This window comes from Delphinus delphis, chromosome 8 (genome assembly GCF_949987515.2).
Source record: "Delphinus delphis chromosome 8, mDelDel1.2, whole genome shotgun sequence".
NCBI classification, from domain to species: domain Eukaryota; kingdom Metazoa; phylum Chordata; class Mammalia; order Artiodactyla; family Delphinidae; genus Delphinus; species Delphinus delphis.
Genome location: NC_082690.1, coordinates 99,006,880 through 99,026,407, shown reverse-complemented (window position 1 = coordinate 99,026,407; position 19,528 = coordinate 99,006,880). Strand labels below are relative to the sequence as shown.

Here is a 19,528-nt window from a genome sequence, read left to right as displayed (position 1 = left end):
TAAAGAACTAAATATGAAAGGGAAGTTAATAAAAGTTTTATAAAATAATAGACGAGAATGTTCTCATAACCTCATTATGTGGAAGAATTTCATATATGTAAAAAGAAAGCATTAATCATAAATTTATCCCTAAATGTGTCAGTATCCATTAAAGAGGTTCTGTTCATTAAAACACGTGATTAAGAAGATGAAAGGTCAAAACACAGAATAGGAAAAAATATTTTTAAGACACACAATCAACAAGGACTATTATATTGTGTGAGTGTGTGCGCGCGCACGTGCCCGTGCGTGTACTTAAAAAATCACTAAGAAAAGATGGCTCAAACAGGTAATTCACAAAAGAGACTATCCAAATAGCCAATAAACCTATGAAGAGATGCTTCTTCTCGTTAGTAATCAGGAAAATGCCAATTGAAACCACAGTATGCTCGTTAGATTAGCAAAAATTAAAGAGTATGACACCACTATATTGACAAGGATATGGAAAATGGGTAGTATAAATTAGTCTAACAATTTTGTTAAACAGTTTGGAATTATCCTTTAAAATCAAAGATACACATAACCAGTGACTCAGCTATTTCAGTGACCTAAGTATGCATGATGGTGAAACTCTTGCCCGTGCCTACCAGGGTGCAGGGGCAAGAATGATCATGAAGCATTGTTATAATAGCACAAAACTCGAAACACTTGCCTCTAGGTTTTTATTCTTCTGATCTGGAGTGTGGATGTGATGGCTGGGGCCCTGGCTGCCATTCAGCTACCAAGGTGACCTTGAAGCTACAAGCCACGCATAGAAAACAGCAGAGCAGAAAGGGCCTAAGCCCCTGATGACATTTTTAATCCACCATACCAGCCATGGGCTGCCTATCTCCAGCCTTCTTTTATGTGGAAAAAGAATTAATGTTTATCTTATTCAAGAAAACAACCAATTAGAAACAACTAGAAAACAAATATATATACAAAGAGAGAGAGATCAAAAATAAGCCAAACTAAGACATATGATTCAGTGATACACAGAGAGATGATGTGCCGCCCCACGTTCCTTGGCAACAACAGAATGGGAATCAAGGGGCCCTAGGAGGCCCCTTCTCAGTTATGACTTTTCCCAGCTCTGTTGCTGTTACTGATTTAACACCATTAAAGTGATCTTCCTTTATTTCAAAATTAAATAGGCTGATAAAAAGGAATGAAATAACGCCATCTGCAGCAACATGGATGGACCTAGAGATCATCATACTAAGTGAAGTAAGTCAGACAAAGAAAGAAAAATACCATATGATATCACTTATATCTGGAATCTTAAAAAATGGTACAAATGAACTTATTTACAAAACAGAAAGAGACTCACAGACGTAGAAAACAAACTTATGGTTAGCACAGGGGAAAGGTGGGGGGATGGATAAATTAGGAGTTTGGGATTAACATAGACACACTACTATATATAAAATAAATAATTAATAAGGACTTACTGTATAGCACATGGAACTCTACTCAATATTTTATAACAACCTATATGGGAAAAGAATCTGAAAAAGAGTGGATATATGTATAACTGAATCACTTTGCTGTATATCAGAAATTAACACAACATTGTAAATTAACTATACTCCAATATAAAATAAAATTTAAAAATAAATAAATAAATAGGGGCTTCCCTGGTGGCACAGTGGTTGAGAGTCCGCCTGCCGGTGCAGGGTACACGGGTTTGTGTCCCGGTCCGGGGGGATCCCACATGCCGCGGAGCAGCTGGGCCCGTGAGCCATGGCCGCTGAGTCTGCGCGTCCGGAGCCTGTGCTCTGCAACGGGAGAGGCCACAGCAGTGAGAGGCCTACGTACCGCCAAAATAAATAAATAAATAGGCTAAAGGACTGAATCCTTCTCCCACAGAATATTTTGTGAGGCAGATGTTTAAACTAAAGAAGACCTGATGCCCCAGACTCTGCCACAATATAGAATGGAAAGCAAGTCCAGGTACAGTTCACTGAGGGCTGGGAACATCTGTATTGGGTTTAGTCAGCTTTCCCAGAAGTGGTAAGACTTGAACCGGGTCCAGAAGGAAGCAGAATCCTTGAGCAGACCAGACTAATGGGTGAGACTGTGGTCTCACGGTCCTAGTCTCCTCGCCCTGACCATAGCCATCCTCCACCATCATTTCTGATTAGCCCTCCAGCTGGCAGCTGAGAAGCTATGTGACCTCGGATAAGATGTGCACCACCACCCCCGGGTCTGTACCTTCATCTGTAATGTATCAAAGTAGGTCTGGATTGTCTCTTCGTTTGTTTCCAGCCCTGGAGGAAGTGGCATGGAAGTGAGAATGTTCAGTCCCTGACGAGCACAGAGAGGAACATGGGAAATTATGTCATTTAGGATCTACCACTTACCCTCCTGAGCTTTTTAATCCCCAGACCCATTGTTTTCTTACCTACTGAGAGCCCTGAGTCAGCTCTAATTGAAGGCAGAAGACTTCTCCCAGAAACATAAAGCCCTGTCCCACTCATTTTGTGATTTGCAGGCAAGTCTGGACTCACGTAACCCCCACTGCAGGCAGGTGAATTATCACAGTGAATCATAGAGAAAAACGAGTCCCTTTTTCATTTAGCATTACCACCTTCATACCAGAAGCATCATCTTAGGTGACACCTGTAAGATGTTAAAAACACCAAAGGATTCAATTGGATCAGAAAACTCAACGATTCAGAAACAAGGCAATCTGAATTGGGCAGGAAGGCGAAACAGTTAGACACCTGGAGAACCTGGAGGTTGCAAGCTTTGAATGTTGCCCAGGAGCTCTGGATAAAACTGAGTGCACAGCCTGGTCTTGCTACCTGCTGCGAGTTTATTCAAAAGTGGGTTTCCGCATATCCGCAAAATCAGCCCAAGGAAGATTCGGTAATTGCATTTACTATGGCTTCCAGAGCACCACAGCAGCAATCTCCTTGGATCTGCTCAGAAAACAAAAATATCATCAGTGCTTCATAGAAGTCCCTCGCGGGAACAAAAGGACCAGTTCTTTCCCTATGAGGTAATGTAAATCTTGTAACTATGTTGGGAGATCATATATTTTCCAGAGACTATTAAGTGTGCTTTCCGAAAGTTTGAAAAAATTTAAATTTTATTTTTGTGACCTTTTGCACAGGTTATTTTCCCAAGGCTTTAATTCTGTCTTCCGTGAAACAAGCATAGACCTACGTACTTACTGATGGTTGCAGCAGTTCGTAACAAATGATGTCAAGTGCAGGGAACAGTAATTGGCATCGAGATATTATTACTCCCCTGTCACCCACATGGTTGAATAACCAGGTATTCAGAGCATGTACCAAGGATGAGTCCCACCCCTCTGAGGAGGTTGTCTCAGCTGGTGAGGTCAGAGAGAAAGACCCTTGAAAGAAGCTTTTGAAGATAATGTAGAAATGGATGTTACAGGAGGGGATGTGCAGTGAGGAAGGTGACGAGATGGAAACCTCGGTGACCTGGCCTCTGAGTGTCCTGACTGTGTCGTAGCAATCCTCCCATCCCTGTGGCTCCATCCTGGACTGCTTTGTTCTTTCCCAACTCCATGGCCTCTCCCGAGGCACCAGATAAGATGCTCGTATTGAGGACCCATCAAGATAAATTTGGGAGGGAATGTTTTCTGACACATCAGGTAAAAGTTAACTTCTTCTCCGAGGTTCAATATTCTCTTCTGCTAAATGAAAAGAACATGTTGGACCAGATGTTAATCTTTTTTTAACACTGGAACGCCCTTTTCAAACAAAATGAAGTGAAGCACCTGTTTGTTTACCAGCGTTAAAAGAAGCTCTGCTTTGTTTGAAGCTGGGGCTGAGTTGGCAGCTCCCCACCTGGTCAGCCTCCCGTTTACTTCCCACTGCTGTGTCCCTTTGTGTCCCACAAAGGCTGAGTCCTCTGACAAGCACAGCAGGAAAATCACAGAACTGCCTCATAGGGTCCTTTCCGACTCCAGGGTTCTGTGTGAGGGTCATAGGTATTTCCAACCAGTGTGGAGAAGAGCATATGAGCCCATCCTGAGGGTCATGGGCACAGTGACCCCCAAATCCTGGAGAGAAAGAGAAACCAGTCACCCAGATGCTCTTCTAACATAATGTCAGACATTGGACAGACATGGACACAGAAACTACCAGACAACAGCTAATGACTCACAGTTCCAAGGAATGTTCTCATTGTGAGGTTTACCCACTGAGACAATGTTTTGAATAGGTACACGTGTTAGCTACCACCATCCAGAAGAAAGCTGCCAGATGAATATTTCTTTTTAGGTCAATGAGGGCATGATGGTGTCTATTCTCAGGCCGTGTGAACTAAGTTATGCAAATGTTGTGGAACATGTCCAAGGGCTGGACTGAAAGGTCATGACTGTTCTGAAAAAAGATGGTGGGATTGGCCAGTCCAAATCCTACTAAGCAGTGGGATGTTGCTATAAGTCTCTAGAGCATATGATTGTTTAGCAATCTGAATGTGCTGGCTATCTAGTCCAAATATTGAAATATTCAGAGTAATCTTTTAAAAGCTTCAAAGAAACTTATATTTATAATCTTGAGCTTCAGATATAAGATAGCAAAAATATTGCTGGAGGACATCTAGTTAAGTGTGTCCTAAAGCATGGGTTCCATGTCTCTAAATTTCCATCTCTGTGGAAAGAAGGAAGAGAAGATTCTGTGGCTAAATAAGGATAAAGAATTCTGCTTTGAAAGAAGGATGTATTGAGCCATGGAACAGAATAATAGATGTGAGTGCAAATTCAGGATGCCTATACCAGTAGGTTCCAAACTGAGTTTTCGAGACTCGGGTCTCAAAGAGATGTCACAATGCCGGTGCTTTCCACAACCCACCTGAAAGCTTGAAGCTATGTTTTGTATCACATAACTGACCCTTTGGACACAGCAGACAGTTAATATGTAGGCTGGCTATATAATTTCAACTTTCTAACTTTTGGACTGGCTCTCAAAAAAGCAGCTGGATAAATCAAATTCCCTTTTTAAAGTATTTGAGCTAAAAAAAAACTGAAATAATTTTTCAGTTTTTCAATAGAGGTAAAGATGATGAACTTCCATGGGGTGAATAGCCACAACTATGTATAAGTCAAAGTTATGAGGAAGCAGAGAAGAGAAAAATGATGGGAAACATTTAACAGAGGGACAGAAAGAAGCAGGTGGTTGGAGCACAGAAATATCACAGCAACAGCAGTTCTGGAAGAAAGATGTTTAAGATCAAAGAAGATGGGAGCAATGGAATAAACCAGGGTGGTCCATACTCAAGCTACCGCTAATCAGTACGTTTGATAGGCATCCGTTTCCATACCTTACTTTGATAAGTTAATTGTTAGAAACTTGGTGGACCTGGTATTCTGTGTCTGAAACACCAGGACTTTGATTTTGCCTATGAGCCATGGAATTCTCAGGATCAAAACTGAAATGTTCTGTGGAAGTTCTATGGCTAGTGAGAACCCCATAGTTCACAAACAAGTCTTTAACCCTGACTCCAACCAGCCTCCCCATGAATCTCAGAATCCCTGACGGAGCAGCCTCCACCCTCAACCCCTAGAGGCATCGTCCTGGAGAACAGAGCCCAGAGCCATCAACAGCTACAAAAGAACTCATTCCACCACCAGAAAGTGAAGAATCAACCTGATTTCTACAGGAAACTGGTTCTACCAAATTCTATGAACCCCCTCTCTGTGAGCTACTTCTAGACTACAAAGGCTAAAAATTAATGAAACAAGCAGTGCCCTAGGGTTGTGACACCATAGCTTAAATCCTGGCTTCTGCACTTGCAATTTATTCTTTGACAAAAGCCACTTTAAGTTCCTGACCCTCAGCTTACACATTTCAAGCATGACATTCATAACGGCTATTTCAGGATTATTGACAGAAATCAGCCAATTAATGTGGAAATGTCCAACACAGAATAAGGGCTCCATAAATCTAATGGTTTCACTTTCTCTCAAGGACCCTCAAGAAAGAGATCCAAGGCAGACGATAACCTTGTTCACAGGAGAGCAGAAATGGATTGTGAAAGGGCTCACCAGGAGTCGCTGACATGACTGGAAATGTTTGACTTGCAGAATAGGAGACTAGATACGAGTAGGTATAATAACTGTCTTGGGAGAGAGGGATTTTACTCAACGTGCAGAATCGAGCATAATACTAATGTGTAGAAGATACAGAAAGAAAAAAAATGTCATGAAGAACCTAGGGGTAAGACAGGAATAAAGACACAGACCTACTAGAGAATGGACTTGAGGATACGGGGAGGGGGAGGGGTAAGCCGTGACAAAGCGAGAGGGTGGCATGGACATATATACACTACCAAACATAAGGTAGATAGCTAGTGGGAAGCAACCGCACAGCACAGGGAGATCAGCTCGGTGCTTTGTGACCACCTAGAGGGGTGGGATAGGGAGGGTGGGGGGGAGGGAGACGCAAGAGGGAAGAGATATGGGAACATATGTATATGTGTAACTGATTCACTTTGCTATAAAGCAGAAACTAACACACCATTGTAAAGCAATTATACTCCAAAAAAGATGTAAAAAAAATAAAAATAAAAATAAAAAAGAAGATGGAGAAAGAGCACTGTGGCTTTCCCAACAGGGAGAATGTTCCAAAGGCAGAGTGCCCAGAAAGACCCCATCACGTAACACAGGATTCTGCATCTGACCACTCTGGAGGCATCATTCACATCACAGTCTATGCAAATGGCCCTGCCGGGAGTTAACAGGGCACAGCCTTAGAATCCATGTGTGTCAGCCCTGGTGTACACCTGGGCTACATGACAATTTGTTGGGAATATTCTAGAAGAGAGAGACTCCAGATTGGTCCCTTCCAGTCTTGATAGTCTACAGTTCTCTGTTCTGAAAGAAAGTCACAGACAATAAGCAAGTGAACCTGAGGAAATACCTACCCAAGGTCCATTTTCAGGAGGGATGCAGAGATAGGCAAACTCTCTCCATAGTCACTGCCAGTTGTAGATTCTTAAAATGATAACATTCTCTTCTCTCTCTGAGCAGAAAAATATCTGAGGTTTTCACCTAAGGTCTGACACTGAAGAAGACAAAGGCCTTCAGCTCTGGAATCTCCACTTCCATTCTCCTCAGGCCAGCCAGCCATGTGGAGCCTACGGCCAAAAGAAATCTCACCACTGTGACAGAGTTCATTCTTGTGGGTTTCCCATATCACCCTGAACCGGCCGTTCCACTCTTCCTGATGTTTCTCGTCTTCTATCTAGTCACCCATCTGGGAAATGTGGGAATGTTTATTCTAATCCAAATGGACACTCAACTCCACACCCCAGTGTACTTCTGCCCGAGCCATCTTGCCCTGCCAGATGCCTGCTCTACCTCGGTCATCACCCTTCAGGTCCCAGCCACACTGACCACGAGCAAAACGGTCATCTCCTGTGGCTCCGTTCTTTTTCTTCACCATCTGTGCAGGCACAGAGTGTTACCTGCTGGCAGTAATGGCCTATGACCGCTTTGTTGCCATTAGCAACCCATTGCTCTATAACGTAGCAATTACTCGGGGCATCTGTAGGGGCTTTTTGGCCGGGCCTCTGTCTGTGGGGTCTCGGGGGCCATCCTGCATACCATGCGCATCTTTACCCTCTCCTCCTGTGATGACAGTCAGATCAACTTCTTCTTCTGCAATCTCCCACCACTGCTGAAGCTTGCCTGCAGCAACATGACACAAAGTGAGATTGTCATCCTCTTTTTTGCCAAACTCATGTTCCTGGCCAATGTCGTGATCACTCTGGTCTCCTACATGCTCATCATCAGAACAATCCTGAGAGTGAAGTCTGCTGGTGGGAGAGCCAAGACCTTCTCCACCTGCACCTCTGTTGCTCTCTTCTTCGGGACACTTGCCTTCATGTACCAGAGAAGTAACTCAGACAAATCCCCAGAGAAGGACAAGACTGTGTCTGTCTTTTACACTGTGGTCATCCCCATGCTGAACCTTTTGATCTACAGTTTGAGGAACAAAGACGTAAAAGCTTCAATCAGAAAAGTCATCTGTAAAATCCAGTTCCTGAGGGAGGTAGTTTAGATGAGCGTCCTTCATCCTGACCCATATTCTCCCCAGATCGTCAGGCTCTGATAAGCATCAATACCATATGGTGCTTGCCCTCAAGAATGAACGGTAGGTGCCTTTCACTGGCACCTGAGAAGTGAGCAAGAGCTACCAGCTCTGCAAGGAAAACTGTAAGTTTGGTGACATTTTTTGGATGGCTCCCTCGGCCTCTCTTTTCTTCCCCTCCTCCTCTTGAGTCCATCCGCCAAACCCTCGGGGCCAGAGTGCTACTCTCTGATATCACAGAGCCAAAAGATAGCATAGTCACAGTAAACCAGCCACCATATCCAACCTCCCATTCCCCAACTCAACCATGCTTGAGTTTTCCAGTTTCTCCTTTTTTATCCTTTTTGTCTCTGTGCTCATTAATATTGACTTTTACTCTTTGTGGAAGATCATAGCTGGGAATCATACTAATGAAAGAATAAGGGGTTTTCTTATGGTATGGATAACCTGCCAACTCATTATGAGGAAGGTAATGAAAAGAACTGTGAACCCAGTGGAATTTCCAATTGGTACAGATTAGAGTTGTAGAGGGAGAGGTGCTTCCTTTTAGCTACTCTTCCACTTACATCTTCCCAAGTGGTTCCTAATATCTCCGGGATGCTAATATCTACCTTTCAAGTGGCAATTCTCTACATCCTGGATCTCCGATTCCTTGGTTTCTCCTCCTAAAATCAGCGGCTGACTCACAACAATTACTGCTCTCAATAAACTCATTCCTGGGGTCTGCAAAGTCAGCAATGAGAGATCTATAGCAAACATTCATAAATGGTATTACCTTCTAAGGTAAAACCTTATCCTCTTAGAGTATGTTTCCTCAAATCAAAAAGAAAATACGATTTCCTATTTGAAAGAATTGTTGTAAGGATTAAAGAAGATGATGAAAATCAATTTGGTGGTTTGGATTATAGTCAGAATAGGCTGGGTTTGCTGTGGCAATCGTCAGCTCCAATGAGAAGGTTTTATTCTAGTTAACAATTCTTTTCTTGTGCAAATTGGCAGGGGGCTCCATGCAGTCATTCAGAGACCCAGGCTTAAAGTGGCTCCACCGTTTTGTAGTTGCACCATCTAGAACATGAAAACTCCTAGTCACAAGAGCAGGGGATAAAAGACTACAGAATTGTACATGGACAGTATGCTTCAGCCCACTGGTTAAAACTAGTCACACAGTCCTGCCTCACTAGATGGGGACCATTAAAGGTGAAAGAGCAAATGGAATATTTGCTAAGCAATATTGACTCTGCAACAGGGATTATCTGTGGCTGTGATCTCAGGTGATCTTGGCCCGCAGCGGCTTGGAACAGGGTTTTGGTTCCCAGCCAGTGATTGAGGTCAGGTCACGGCAGTGAGGGCACCAAATCCTAGCCACTAGACCAGTGGTCGGTGACAAGGCCCTGGCCCTACAGCTTTGCAGAAAAAGAATTCCCACTAAGACGGAAAGTAGTGAAACAAGTAACGTATTTAAGTACAGTACGTGTGGATAGATAACACAGGCAGGCTCAGAAATAGAGTTGCACCTCGTGGGCAGTTTGAGTCACTTTTATGGGGCATTACTTCCGTGTTTCCTTGGACCAATCATTTTGATTTGCCTGGTTCAGAGTCCATATTTGGTGTAGCTCAGGATTTTCCCATGTGGGCACATGCATCTCTTAGCCAAGATGGATTCTACCAAAGAGGCCTATGGGTAGCTGGCATCACTCCCCTTTTGACCTCCAAGGAACCTTTCTGCGCTTGTGTGGTCAGGAAGTTCTCCTGACTTCAAGAATAAGGAATATGTGGTCTCTTATCTTCTATCTGGGCGGGGACCAGCCTCCTCTCTCAATTGTCCTGTTATTCCTGTCTCGGAGTAGGAGTATCGGTCCACAGGGAATGAACTCAAACTGTTTGCCCTGAAGGCTTATCTATCTCCTGCCTCCGTTGCAACTACCAGCATCCTACAAAATCCTGACTAATTAGATTACTTTTTCATTGTTCAAATTATTTTCTACAAATCACCCCTCTCATACTTGGAAAAATGGTCCCCTCCTTCATATGGTTACTGCAAGAGTAGTTGTTTTGTACAAAATAGCACATTCTACCTGGTCCAATTTCGTTGGAACGCACATGGGCTTCTCAACAAAACTCAATTAATCAGAGTCCTCTGGGAACTATACTCATAAAATGAGAAGTACCCTAAAATAACTGAAGCCAAAAATATTTTGTAGGAAGCCATAACTCCAGCCATATTAACAGGAGGAGTAGGAGAGAGGGAAGAAAGAAGCCCATGTGTAAAGAGGAGGAAGGATGAGAGAGGAAGAGAAAGGTCTAATCCCAGTTGGCTAATAGACTTTTCAAACATATCATACCCAAAAGAGGAGCCTTGATTCCCCACCCCTAAGATTGTTGCAGGCAATAAACTATCAGAGAAATTGAAGAAATCAAGGTATATTAGATATAGATATATTAACTATAGATAGTGTATGTATATATAAATATATATCTATCGAGAGAGACAGACAGAGACAGAGAGATGGAGAGAAAGAGATTTATTATAAAAAATTGGCTCATATAATTATGGGGGCTGAGAAGTCTCATGATCTGCAGGCAGCATGCTGGAGACCCCGAGGGCCAATGGTGTACATTCCAGTTTGAATCCAAATCTGAAGACAGGAGAAAACCTCGAAAACAGGCAGAGAGAGCAAATTCTCCCTCACTGAGACTTTTGTTTTATTTAGGCCTTCAACAGATTGGATGAGGCCCACCCACACTGAGGAGGGCAATCTGTTTCACTCATCTACCAATTCAAATGTTATCTTATCCAGAAACACTCTCACCCAGACACACCTGGAATAATATTTAACAAGTATCTGAATATCCCATGGCCCAGTCAAATTGAAAAATAAAATTAGTCATCACAGGATTGGCTATCTTGCCTGAATGAGACTGAAACAGTGAGAATATATCTAGTGTTATGAGATAGGATGCAGACTGGTACTCTTGCATCCCATAGCTCACAATAGTGAAACAACCAATAGAGTATGAACAGTGGTCTCCTGAAATGTGATCTCTGGTAAAGGCAAAGCTGTGGGAACTATAATCTCTCTCTAACATGGTGAGTGATACGTAAGTCATGAGTAATTCAAGACTGTGTTGTGGGTGGTTGCTCCTATAGCCACTGGATAGTTTAAAGAAATTCAGTGGCATGAGATTTCCTAAAGTATTGGTCAAAACACAGAATAAAAACCAGGGACTAGGGCTTCCCCGGTGGTGCAGTGGTGAGAGTCCGCCTGCCAATGCAGGGTACACGGGTTCGTGCCCCGGTCCGGGAAGATCCCACATGCCGCGGAGCGGCTGGGCCCGTGAGCCATGGCCGCTGAGCCTGCGCGTCCAGAGCCTGTGCTCCACAACGGGAGAGGCCACAGCAGTGAGAGGCCTGCGTACCGCCAAAAAAAAACAGGAACTATAAATTATTATGCTTTAAAAAATATCTTTTGACACATACACACTACTATGTATAAAATAGATAACTAATAAGGACCTACTATATAGCACAGGGAACTCTACTCAATACTCTGTAATGGCCTATATGGGAAAGACTCTAAAAAAGAGTGGATATATGTATATGTATAACTGATTCACTTTGCTGTACACCTGAAACTAATAAAAAATTGTAAATCAACTATATCCCAATATTTTAAAAAATACAAAATAAAAATAAATTAAAAATGTCTTAACTTTTTCATGATTAGTGCTGAGATAATGAAAAAAGGAAGTCCAACTTTTGAACTGTGGTATGCCAACTTATAATGCCAGTTGGATTACTGCCCCTTGCCCAGAACTGAGACGGTTTTTTTTTTTCTTTTTCTTTTCTTAAACATTTTATTCATATTATAGAGGGATTTCTTTTTTGTTTGCTTTTTTTCAATCACTAGGAGAGTGGTTGAGGAACACTGAATCCATCACTACTTTGATGACACAGTTAGGCTTCCAGATTCACATTTTCAGGTACCAAGAATTCCCTCTAAATACCACAAACAAGTCAGCTTTCATATACATTTCTTTCTACTGAACACACAATGCCCATTGGCGTCTTTGAAGTATAATTGCACCTTAGGTCTGTATTTCTCCAGGTAAAGCAGTTTTTTGGAATTGAATGTTCCCCTTCTTTTTTGTCTTATAAACTGAACTGCATCTTTGTACTTCATTCCACATTCAATCAAAGCAAGTGCTACCAGCACAGATGCCTTACTCAATCCTGCAACACAATGCACTGCAATACAGTGTAGAGAAATACCGGAAAAAGCCTAGCAGCCCACTGGCATCACAACCACACCTGATATGACTCAAAAATTAGTATAAGTAAATAAATGCATGTTGTTTTAAGTCACTAAGTGTTGAGGTAGTTGATTACTCACCAAAATGATGCTTATTGTAACTTTAGGGCAACTGCTTTAAAAAATTATACCAACAGGTATGGCAAAAGCCAAAAACAGAAATAAAATAGAATACTAAAAAAAAAAATTAGTGCAAAACAAGTCAGGAAAAGAAAAACAGGAAACAAAAAGCAGACGTGAGAAATAGAAAAGTTATAAAATAAAAAACTTAAACCAAAACGTATCAGTGATTGTCTTAGATGTAAATGGGCAAAGCACTCTCATCAAAAGACAGAGATTGCCACACTATTAAAATTCAAATAGTAATAAAATACACCCATATGCCATTTACAGAGGACACTCTTTAAAGATAAGGGCATAGATAGGTTGAAAGTAAAAGAATGAAAAATGATATGCCATAGAAACACTAAGCATAATAAAGCTAGGATGTCTATGTTATTATTGAACAAGAGATTTCAAGACAAGGAATACAACCAGAGATAAAGAAAAACATGAATTTATCAGGAGGACATAGCAATCTTACATCACTATGCACCCAATAACATAGCTTCAAAATACGTGAAGAAAATACATAGTTGGATATGTTAACACTTCTCTTCAGTAATATGAAGAAAAAATAGGCAAAAATATCAGTAAGAATAGATATTTGAATGCCACTAACCAGCTTGATCTAATTGATATATGTGGAATGCTACACACCCAAAGCCCGCAGAATCCAAATTCCATTCAAGTTTACGTGGAACATTCACCAAAATGGACCTTATGTTAGTCAGGTCTCAGTAAATCACAAAGGATTGAAATGAAACCAAACAAGTTCTCTTACCACAATGGATTTAAACTAGTAATACTAGTAATTAATAACTAGAAGAAATGAAAGAATACATTCCTAAATAACATGTGCAGGAAACATAAATTAAAATGGGGGTAAGAAAATATCTTCAACTGAACACTAATGAAATAAACATGTAAAAACTTGGGGATGATGTTAAAACAGTGCATAGAGTTCTAAATGACTATACTAGGGGGCAAAGGTCTAGAATCAATGACCTAAGCTTCCACCTCAAGAACCTAGAAAAAGAAGATTGAATCAAACAACCCCCCCAAAAAAGGGTAGTAAAAAGAAGGGTAGTAAAAAGAAGTAGTAAAGATGAGGGAAAAAAATCAATGAAATAGAAATAGATGAATGTCAATTATACCTCAACAAAGCTGTTAATAAAAATAGATTTTTAAAAATTCAACAGAGTCAAATTTTGCTTCCTTGAAAAGATTAACAGAAGTCATAAATAACAATAAAATAAATTAAAAAGAGCATTACTACAGATTCTATGGCTATCATAAAATAGAATAAGGAGATATTATAACCAGCATTATGCCAATAAATGTTATAACTTAGAGAAAATAGACAAATTCCTTAATAAACATAAGTTCACAAACTAAAATAATAATAAATAAAATTTGAATCATCCTATATTTGTTGGAGGAATTGAATGTGTAATTAAGAACCATCCTCCCCCCCAAAAAAGGGAAAAATTAAAAACAACCTCCAGATGCTAATGATTTCTCTCAAACATTTAAGGAAAGAATACCATTTCTACACATACTTCTCCAGGAAATGTAAGAGAAATGAACAATTTCCAACTTTTTAAAGTTAGCTTTATTGAGGTTTAAGTGATGTAAAATAAACTGTACATATTTAACGTGTACGATGTGATGAGTTTTGCCATATGTATAAACTATTACCACAATCAATACAAAGAACACATCCATTACCACAAAAAGTTTCTTCGTGTATATTTGTAATCCATGTCTCCAAACCTCCATTCCCACACAAACATTTATTTGCTTTGTGTTATTATAGATTGGCTTGCATTTGCTAGAACTTTCCATAAATTGGATCAAAAGCATGTACTCTTTTTTGTCTGGCTTTAGTCACCATAATTATTTTGAGATTCATCCATGTTGTTGCATTTACTATTAGTTCCTTTTTATTGCTGAGCAGCATTCTATTAAATGGATACACCAGAATTTTGTATCCATTCACCTGTTGCTAAACATTAACTTGTTTCCAGTTTTGCCTGATACAAATAAAGCTGCTATGAACATTTGTGCACAAGTCTTTGTGTGAAAGTATTCATTTCATTTCTCTTGAGCAAATACCTGGGAGTAGATTGGCTGGGGTTTATGGTAGGTATGTTTAAAGTTTTAAACAACTTCCAAGACATTTCCACCTGCAGGGTATGAGAACTCCAGTTTCTCCATATGCTTTCTGACACTTGGCATGGTCAGTATAAAATTATATGACTTTGGAAAATCATTTTCCAGTTTCTTATAAAGTTAAAGGTACACCTACCCCATGTCCCAGTAATAGCTTCTCCTAGTAGGTACTCATGAGAATGAATGCCTGTGTTCACCCAAAACAACTTTTACAACAATGTCCACTGCAGCTTTATTCACAGCAACTCAACACTGAAAACAACCCAAAATGTGTAAAGACAGAAGAATGGATAAATAAATTGTAGTATATTCATACTCAGCAGTTTTTTAAAGAAATGAACTATTGATACATACAACAGCATGGACAAATCTCAAAAAAAAAAGATTATGATGAATGAAGGAAGCCAGACAGAATGATTTCATTTCTATGAAGTTCAAATAGACAGACTAACCCTGTGGTAATAGAAACTAGATAGTGGTTGCTTCTGAAGGATGGGGGAAGAACGATGGTCTGGAAAGGGACAGGAGGGATTTTCTGGGGTATGGAAATCTTCTATACCTTGATCTGTGTGATGGTTATATGTGTACTTGTATATTGTTAAAATTCATTAATCTGCACATGTAAGTTGCAAAGATTAGTGTATTTTACTGTATTTAAATTATACTTCAATAAAGTGTTGCTAGCATAAAACCAAAAACTATATTTAATAATCAGTTATCTTAAAGGAAAGAAAGGCTTCAATGCTTCAAAAAGAAAAAGAGAAAGAAAAAGGGAGGAAAGAAAAAAAGAGGGAAGGAAGGAAGGGAGGGTGGGAGGGAGGGAGGGAGGAAAAGAAAAGCACATTTACAACTTAAAGGTTTTCCCAGGACAGTCTCTATTTACACCTGTCGTCCTGGCATCCTAGTCAGTGTAGCATTTGTCCCAGATTTTTCACTTTTTTATTCGTTTGATAAACTTCCATTTTTGTACTTCCACCTTCTACCATGGTCAATCTAACAGTGTTTGGGACATGTATAGAGTGAGCAGGGCTGTCACTTTGACATGTATTTAAATCTGAAAGACTACTCAGCCACATCTTCTCTCTCTTTTCCTGATTTTTTCCAGAATGAAATCTCTTGTCCAAGGACAACAAACAAGGTGCCCCTGCTTTAAAAAAATAAAATAAAATAATCACCTAGGCACAAGAATCTGGAGACAGCTCATTTCTCAGGTCTAGGGTGGTGGAGAGAGAAATGTTCAACTCTGCTGCCCCTGGCAGCTACTGGTGTACTAGCCAGTTGTATTGTGGTCCATGCCACAGCACAAGAAGCCAACAGGTTGTGCATTGGGCAGGCTCCTAGGTATAAATGAAGCGCTGCTGTAGAGCGTACAGAGAGTAGTCTAAAAGCTTCTGCTGCAGTAATTTGGTCCATTTTTGTACAGTACGAAGCCAGACCAATGTATTTTATTCTTTGGTATCATTTTCATATTTTGCAACAAGCCCTTTTGGTAGCAAAAAATCTCAAAAAACAGAAGTGCATGTTACTCAAGACAGTTGATGATGAACATATATTTTGTACAAAATGTTTGTCATCATTTATCGTCCACGTGGGAGTCTTAGTAGTGTCCATGAGGATTTGAAAAGTAGAAGATACAAATCAGCTGAAAATGCATTAACCCTTGCTTTCAAAGACTGTGCCTGATGAGAACAATTTAAAACAGCAGGTGTGTTTACATTTCATTCTGCAAAGCGTGACTTTTCATTCTCATCAAAGGTAATTTAGCTCATTTCTTTAATTCCAATTTTTTGTACACAAAGAAAAAGTAAAGCAGTACTTGGTAATGTATTGTCTCCAACAGAAAAGAAGCATTTTACACAGAGTGAAATGATGACAGTTTTATGTCAGTGTCATTAAATGTTTCAAACAGAAAATCTACTCCAATAATTTGATTTTTTCATCCAATTCTTCATAGTAAAGCTGTTGAAAGTTCATTCTGTCAAATATGAAATATCCAACATTATTATGAATGCTGTTATAAATTCCACATAAAACATCAATCTTGAAGACAACACCCCTTGTTTGTGTGGTGATAAAACAAATACAAATTTTACCGAAGCACAAAATCATGAAAAAAAGAATGTTCGTATTGAATTACAAAAACTAGGGCACAGACATATATTTTGAGTCAGTTGTGGTACAAATAATTTAGAATCACATCCAAACAAGTTACGATGGTTTTTCCATCAAAATAGAAGCTACAGTTGTTAACATTTACAAGCATTTTCATAGAGACGCAATTAGAGAAATGGAGTACAAAATGTTTTGATCAAGATGGGATTGAACAGTAAAAAACAAAACAAACAAAAACTCTCCTGCATGGCACCAACATTTCTTTCCTGCTTCTTATCCACAGCATCGTAGAAGTAGGTAAGCCTTTGAAATGCTTATTTTTTAAAATAAATTTATTTATTTATTTTTGGCTGCATTCGGTCTTCATTGCTGCCCACGGGCTTTCTTTAGCTGCGGCGAGCGGGGGCTACTCTTCATTGTGGTGAGTGGGCCTCTCATTGTGGTGGCTTCTCTTGTTGCAGAGCACAGGCTCTAGGCGTGCAGGTTTCAGGAGTTGTGGCACACGGGCTCAGGAGTTGTGGCACACGAGCTTAGTTGCTCCACGGCACGTGGAATCTTCCCAGACCAGGGCTCGAACCCATGTCTCCTGCATTGGCAGGCAGATTCTTAACCTCTGTGCCACCAGGAAAGTCCTGAAATGTTCCTTTTTAATCAACCTGATCTACAATAATATTGAGCTCATTTGTTTAATGTTCCCAAAATTTATATTGTATTTATTTAAAATCAGAAGTCTTGTGTCTTCAATCAAAGCATGTAATGAATGGAGCACAAGAAACTTCAACTTTTGAAGGTGTTAGCAAGTTCCAAGAACTGAAAACAAATCTTGCAAACTGGAAGGCATTGAAATTTATCCATTCCATTGGAAAGGAAAAACTAAACAAAATAAAAAAGCAAATCTGTGTACAAGATGTAATTCTGAAATTACATAATTGTGGCTTGGAGTATATTGACTTGTGACAAGACTCTTTTTGGTGGAGTCCCTGATTTCAATTGGATAAATTTCTATTCTGAACTGGAGTGAAATAATAAAGTCAATCATTTTTCATTCAGCATTTAAATTTGATGAAACATTCAAGGTATCATAATTTTATGACTTTTGACATAAAAATGGTCAAAGAAAGATATTCTAACTGGAGGCAAAAATGCACAAGTGGAAATACTTATTTTCATTGAAATGTTCAGTTCAAAGTGAAAAAATATAATTAAGAACATCCTTCATTTAGCAAAATTCTCTTGAAGTGTATTAGATACCTCTATGAAGAAAAGGCAGTGATTCCATCAAAAATATTATAGTTTACTGCAACAGTCTGGATGAATCTCACTAACATAATGTTGAATAGAAAGAATGAGACACAAATGACAATATGCTGTGTGATTCCAGATATATGATTTGTTATAGCAGACATTGGTTAAGGCTGCTTCCAATATGCTAGGCCTTCTTCCTTTAGCCCACTCTACCATTTTCACAGAAATGTTTCTCTTTTTTCCTTAATCACATTTTGAAAATGATTACTTTCTAATCAGAGCTGTACCATGCACCTGGTGTTTGCTTCTCTGAGGAAGCACTCCCTAATATTCCCTTTGTGAGCCTTCTTTATTCCAGAAAGAAAGTCACAGTGTGATAACCTCAAGGACCACCGGAACCCTCCCAACACTGCCTGACATCAACTTTGACCATGTAGAAGTTTTCCAAGAGGAAAGAAGAATGCAAGCTTGCATCTGCCCTGCTCCTTATCTGCAGTACTCCCTTCCCCTCCTGAGCTATAAGACCCCTTCCTACTTTCTCCCAAGGGAGGGCACAGTCTTGAGGGTGCTAGCCTACTGTGGCCTCCTTTGCCTGGCAAAGCAATGAAAGCTACTCTTTGCTACTTCACCCCAAACTCTGTCTCTGCATTTCTATTTGGCACCAGAGGACAGAGGCTGGGATTTCATCAACAAAAGAACAAAGACAAGCACACTAATCAATGCTATTAGAGGGGGAGGGGGGGTGATCGGAATGGTACACAGAAGGGTTTCAGGGATTGGTGATGTATTGATCTGGTGCTAATAATTCAGGTCTTCTAAGACTGAAAATTCATGGACGATATTAATTTTTCTGAATGTGTGTTATACTTCAATGACCTTTAAAAATATTATGACTATTAAGGATATCTTCTACATGACTATAATATTATAATGCCACTACCAGACGTAAGAAAGTGGACAGTTACCCCATCACATAACTTAATATTTAATCCTCATTCATATTTTCCCAAGAATGGTTTTTTAAATTTTTATTCGTTTTAATCCAGATCCGATCTACACTGAAGCACTGCATTTGACTGTTACATTTTTTACATTCTTTTAATCTCATACAGTCCTCCTTCCTCTTCATTGATTTCAAGACACATAGCTGTGCTCTAAATATTCTGCATTCTAGATCTGTCTGATTGGCTGGGATAGGCAGAATTCGGAGACGGCTTCCATTGACACACGCTTTGTATAATCCCCTCCCCTAGGATGAATATGATGAGGATAGCGCTTCCATTATTAGGGTACCAGATTTTTGAGACTATAAGTAGGGTCTCTAATTAGTTGGCTCTGAGTTCATTAAAAGGGAAGTTATCCTGGGTGGGTCTGACCTTATGGAATAAGCCGAAAAGAGAAATTCAAAACAGCAGAGACATCCTCTTACATACCGTGAAGAAGTAAGTTACCATGTGGTGAGAGGAGAGGCCAAGTGGCAAGGACCTGAGGGTGGGCTCA

General features: G+C 40.0%; 1 protein-coding gene across 1 annotated transcript in view; it reads left to right on the top strand.

Annotated features, from left to right (window-relative positions):
* Window positions 1-730: 730 nt before the first annotated feature.
* LOC132430310 (olfactory receptor 9I1-like) overlaps window positions 731-19,528 on the top strand; it is a 31,121-nt gene continuing 12,323 nt past the window's right edge. The window contains 4 exon segments of the mRNA XM_060019702.1: window positions 731-765; window positions 7,112-7,420; window positions 7,422-7,564; window positions 7,567-8,048. Of these exon segments, the coding sequence (XP_059875685.1) occupies window positions 731-765; window positions 7,112-7,420; window positions 7,422-7,564; window positions 7,567-8,048 (969 nt within the window).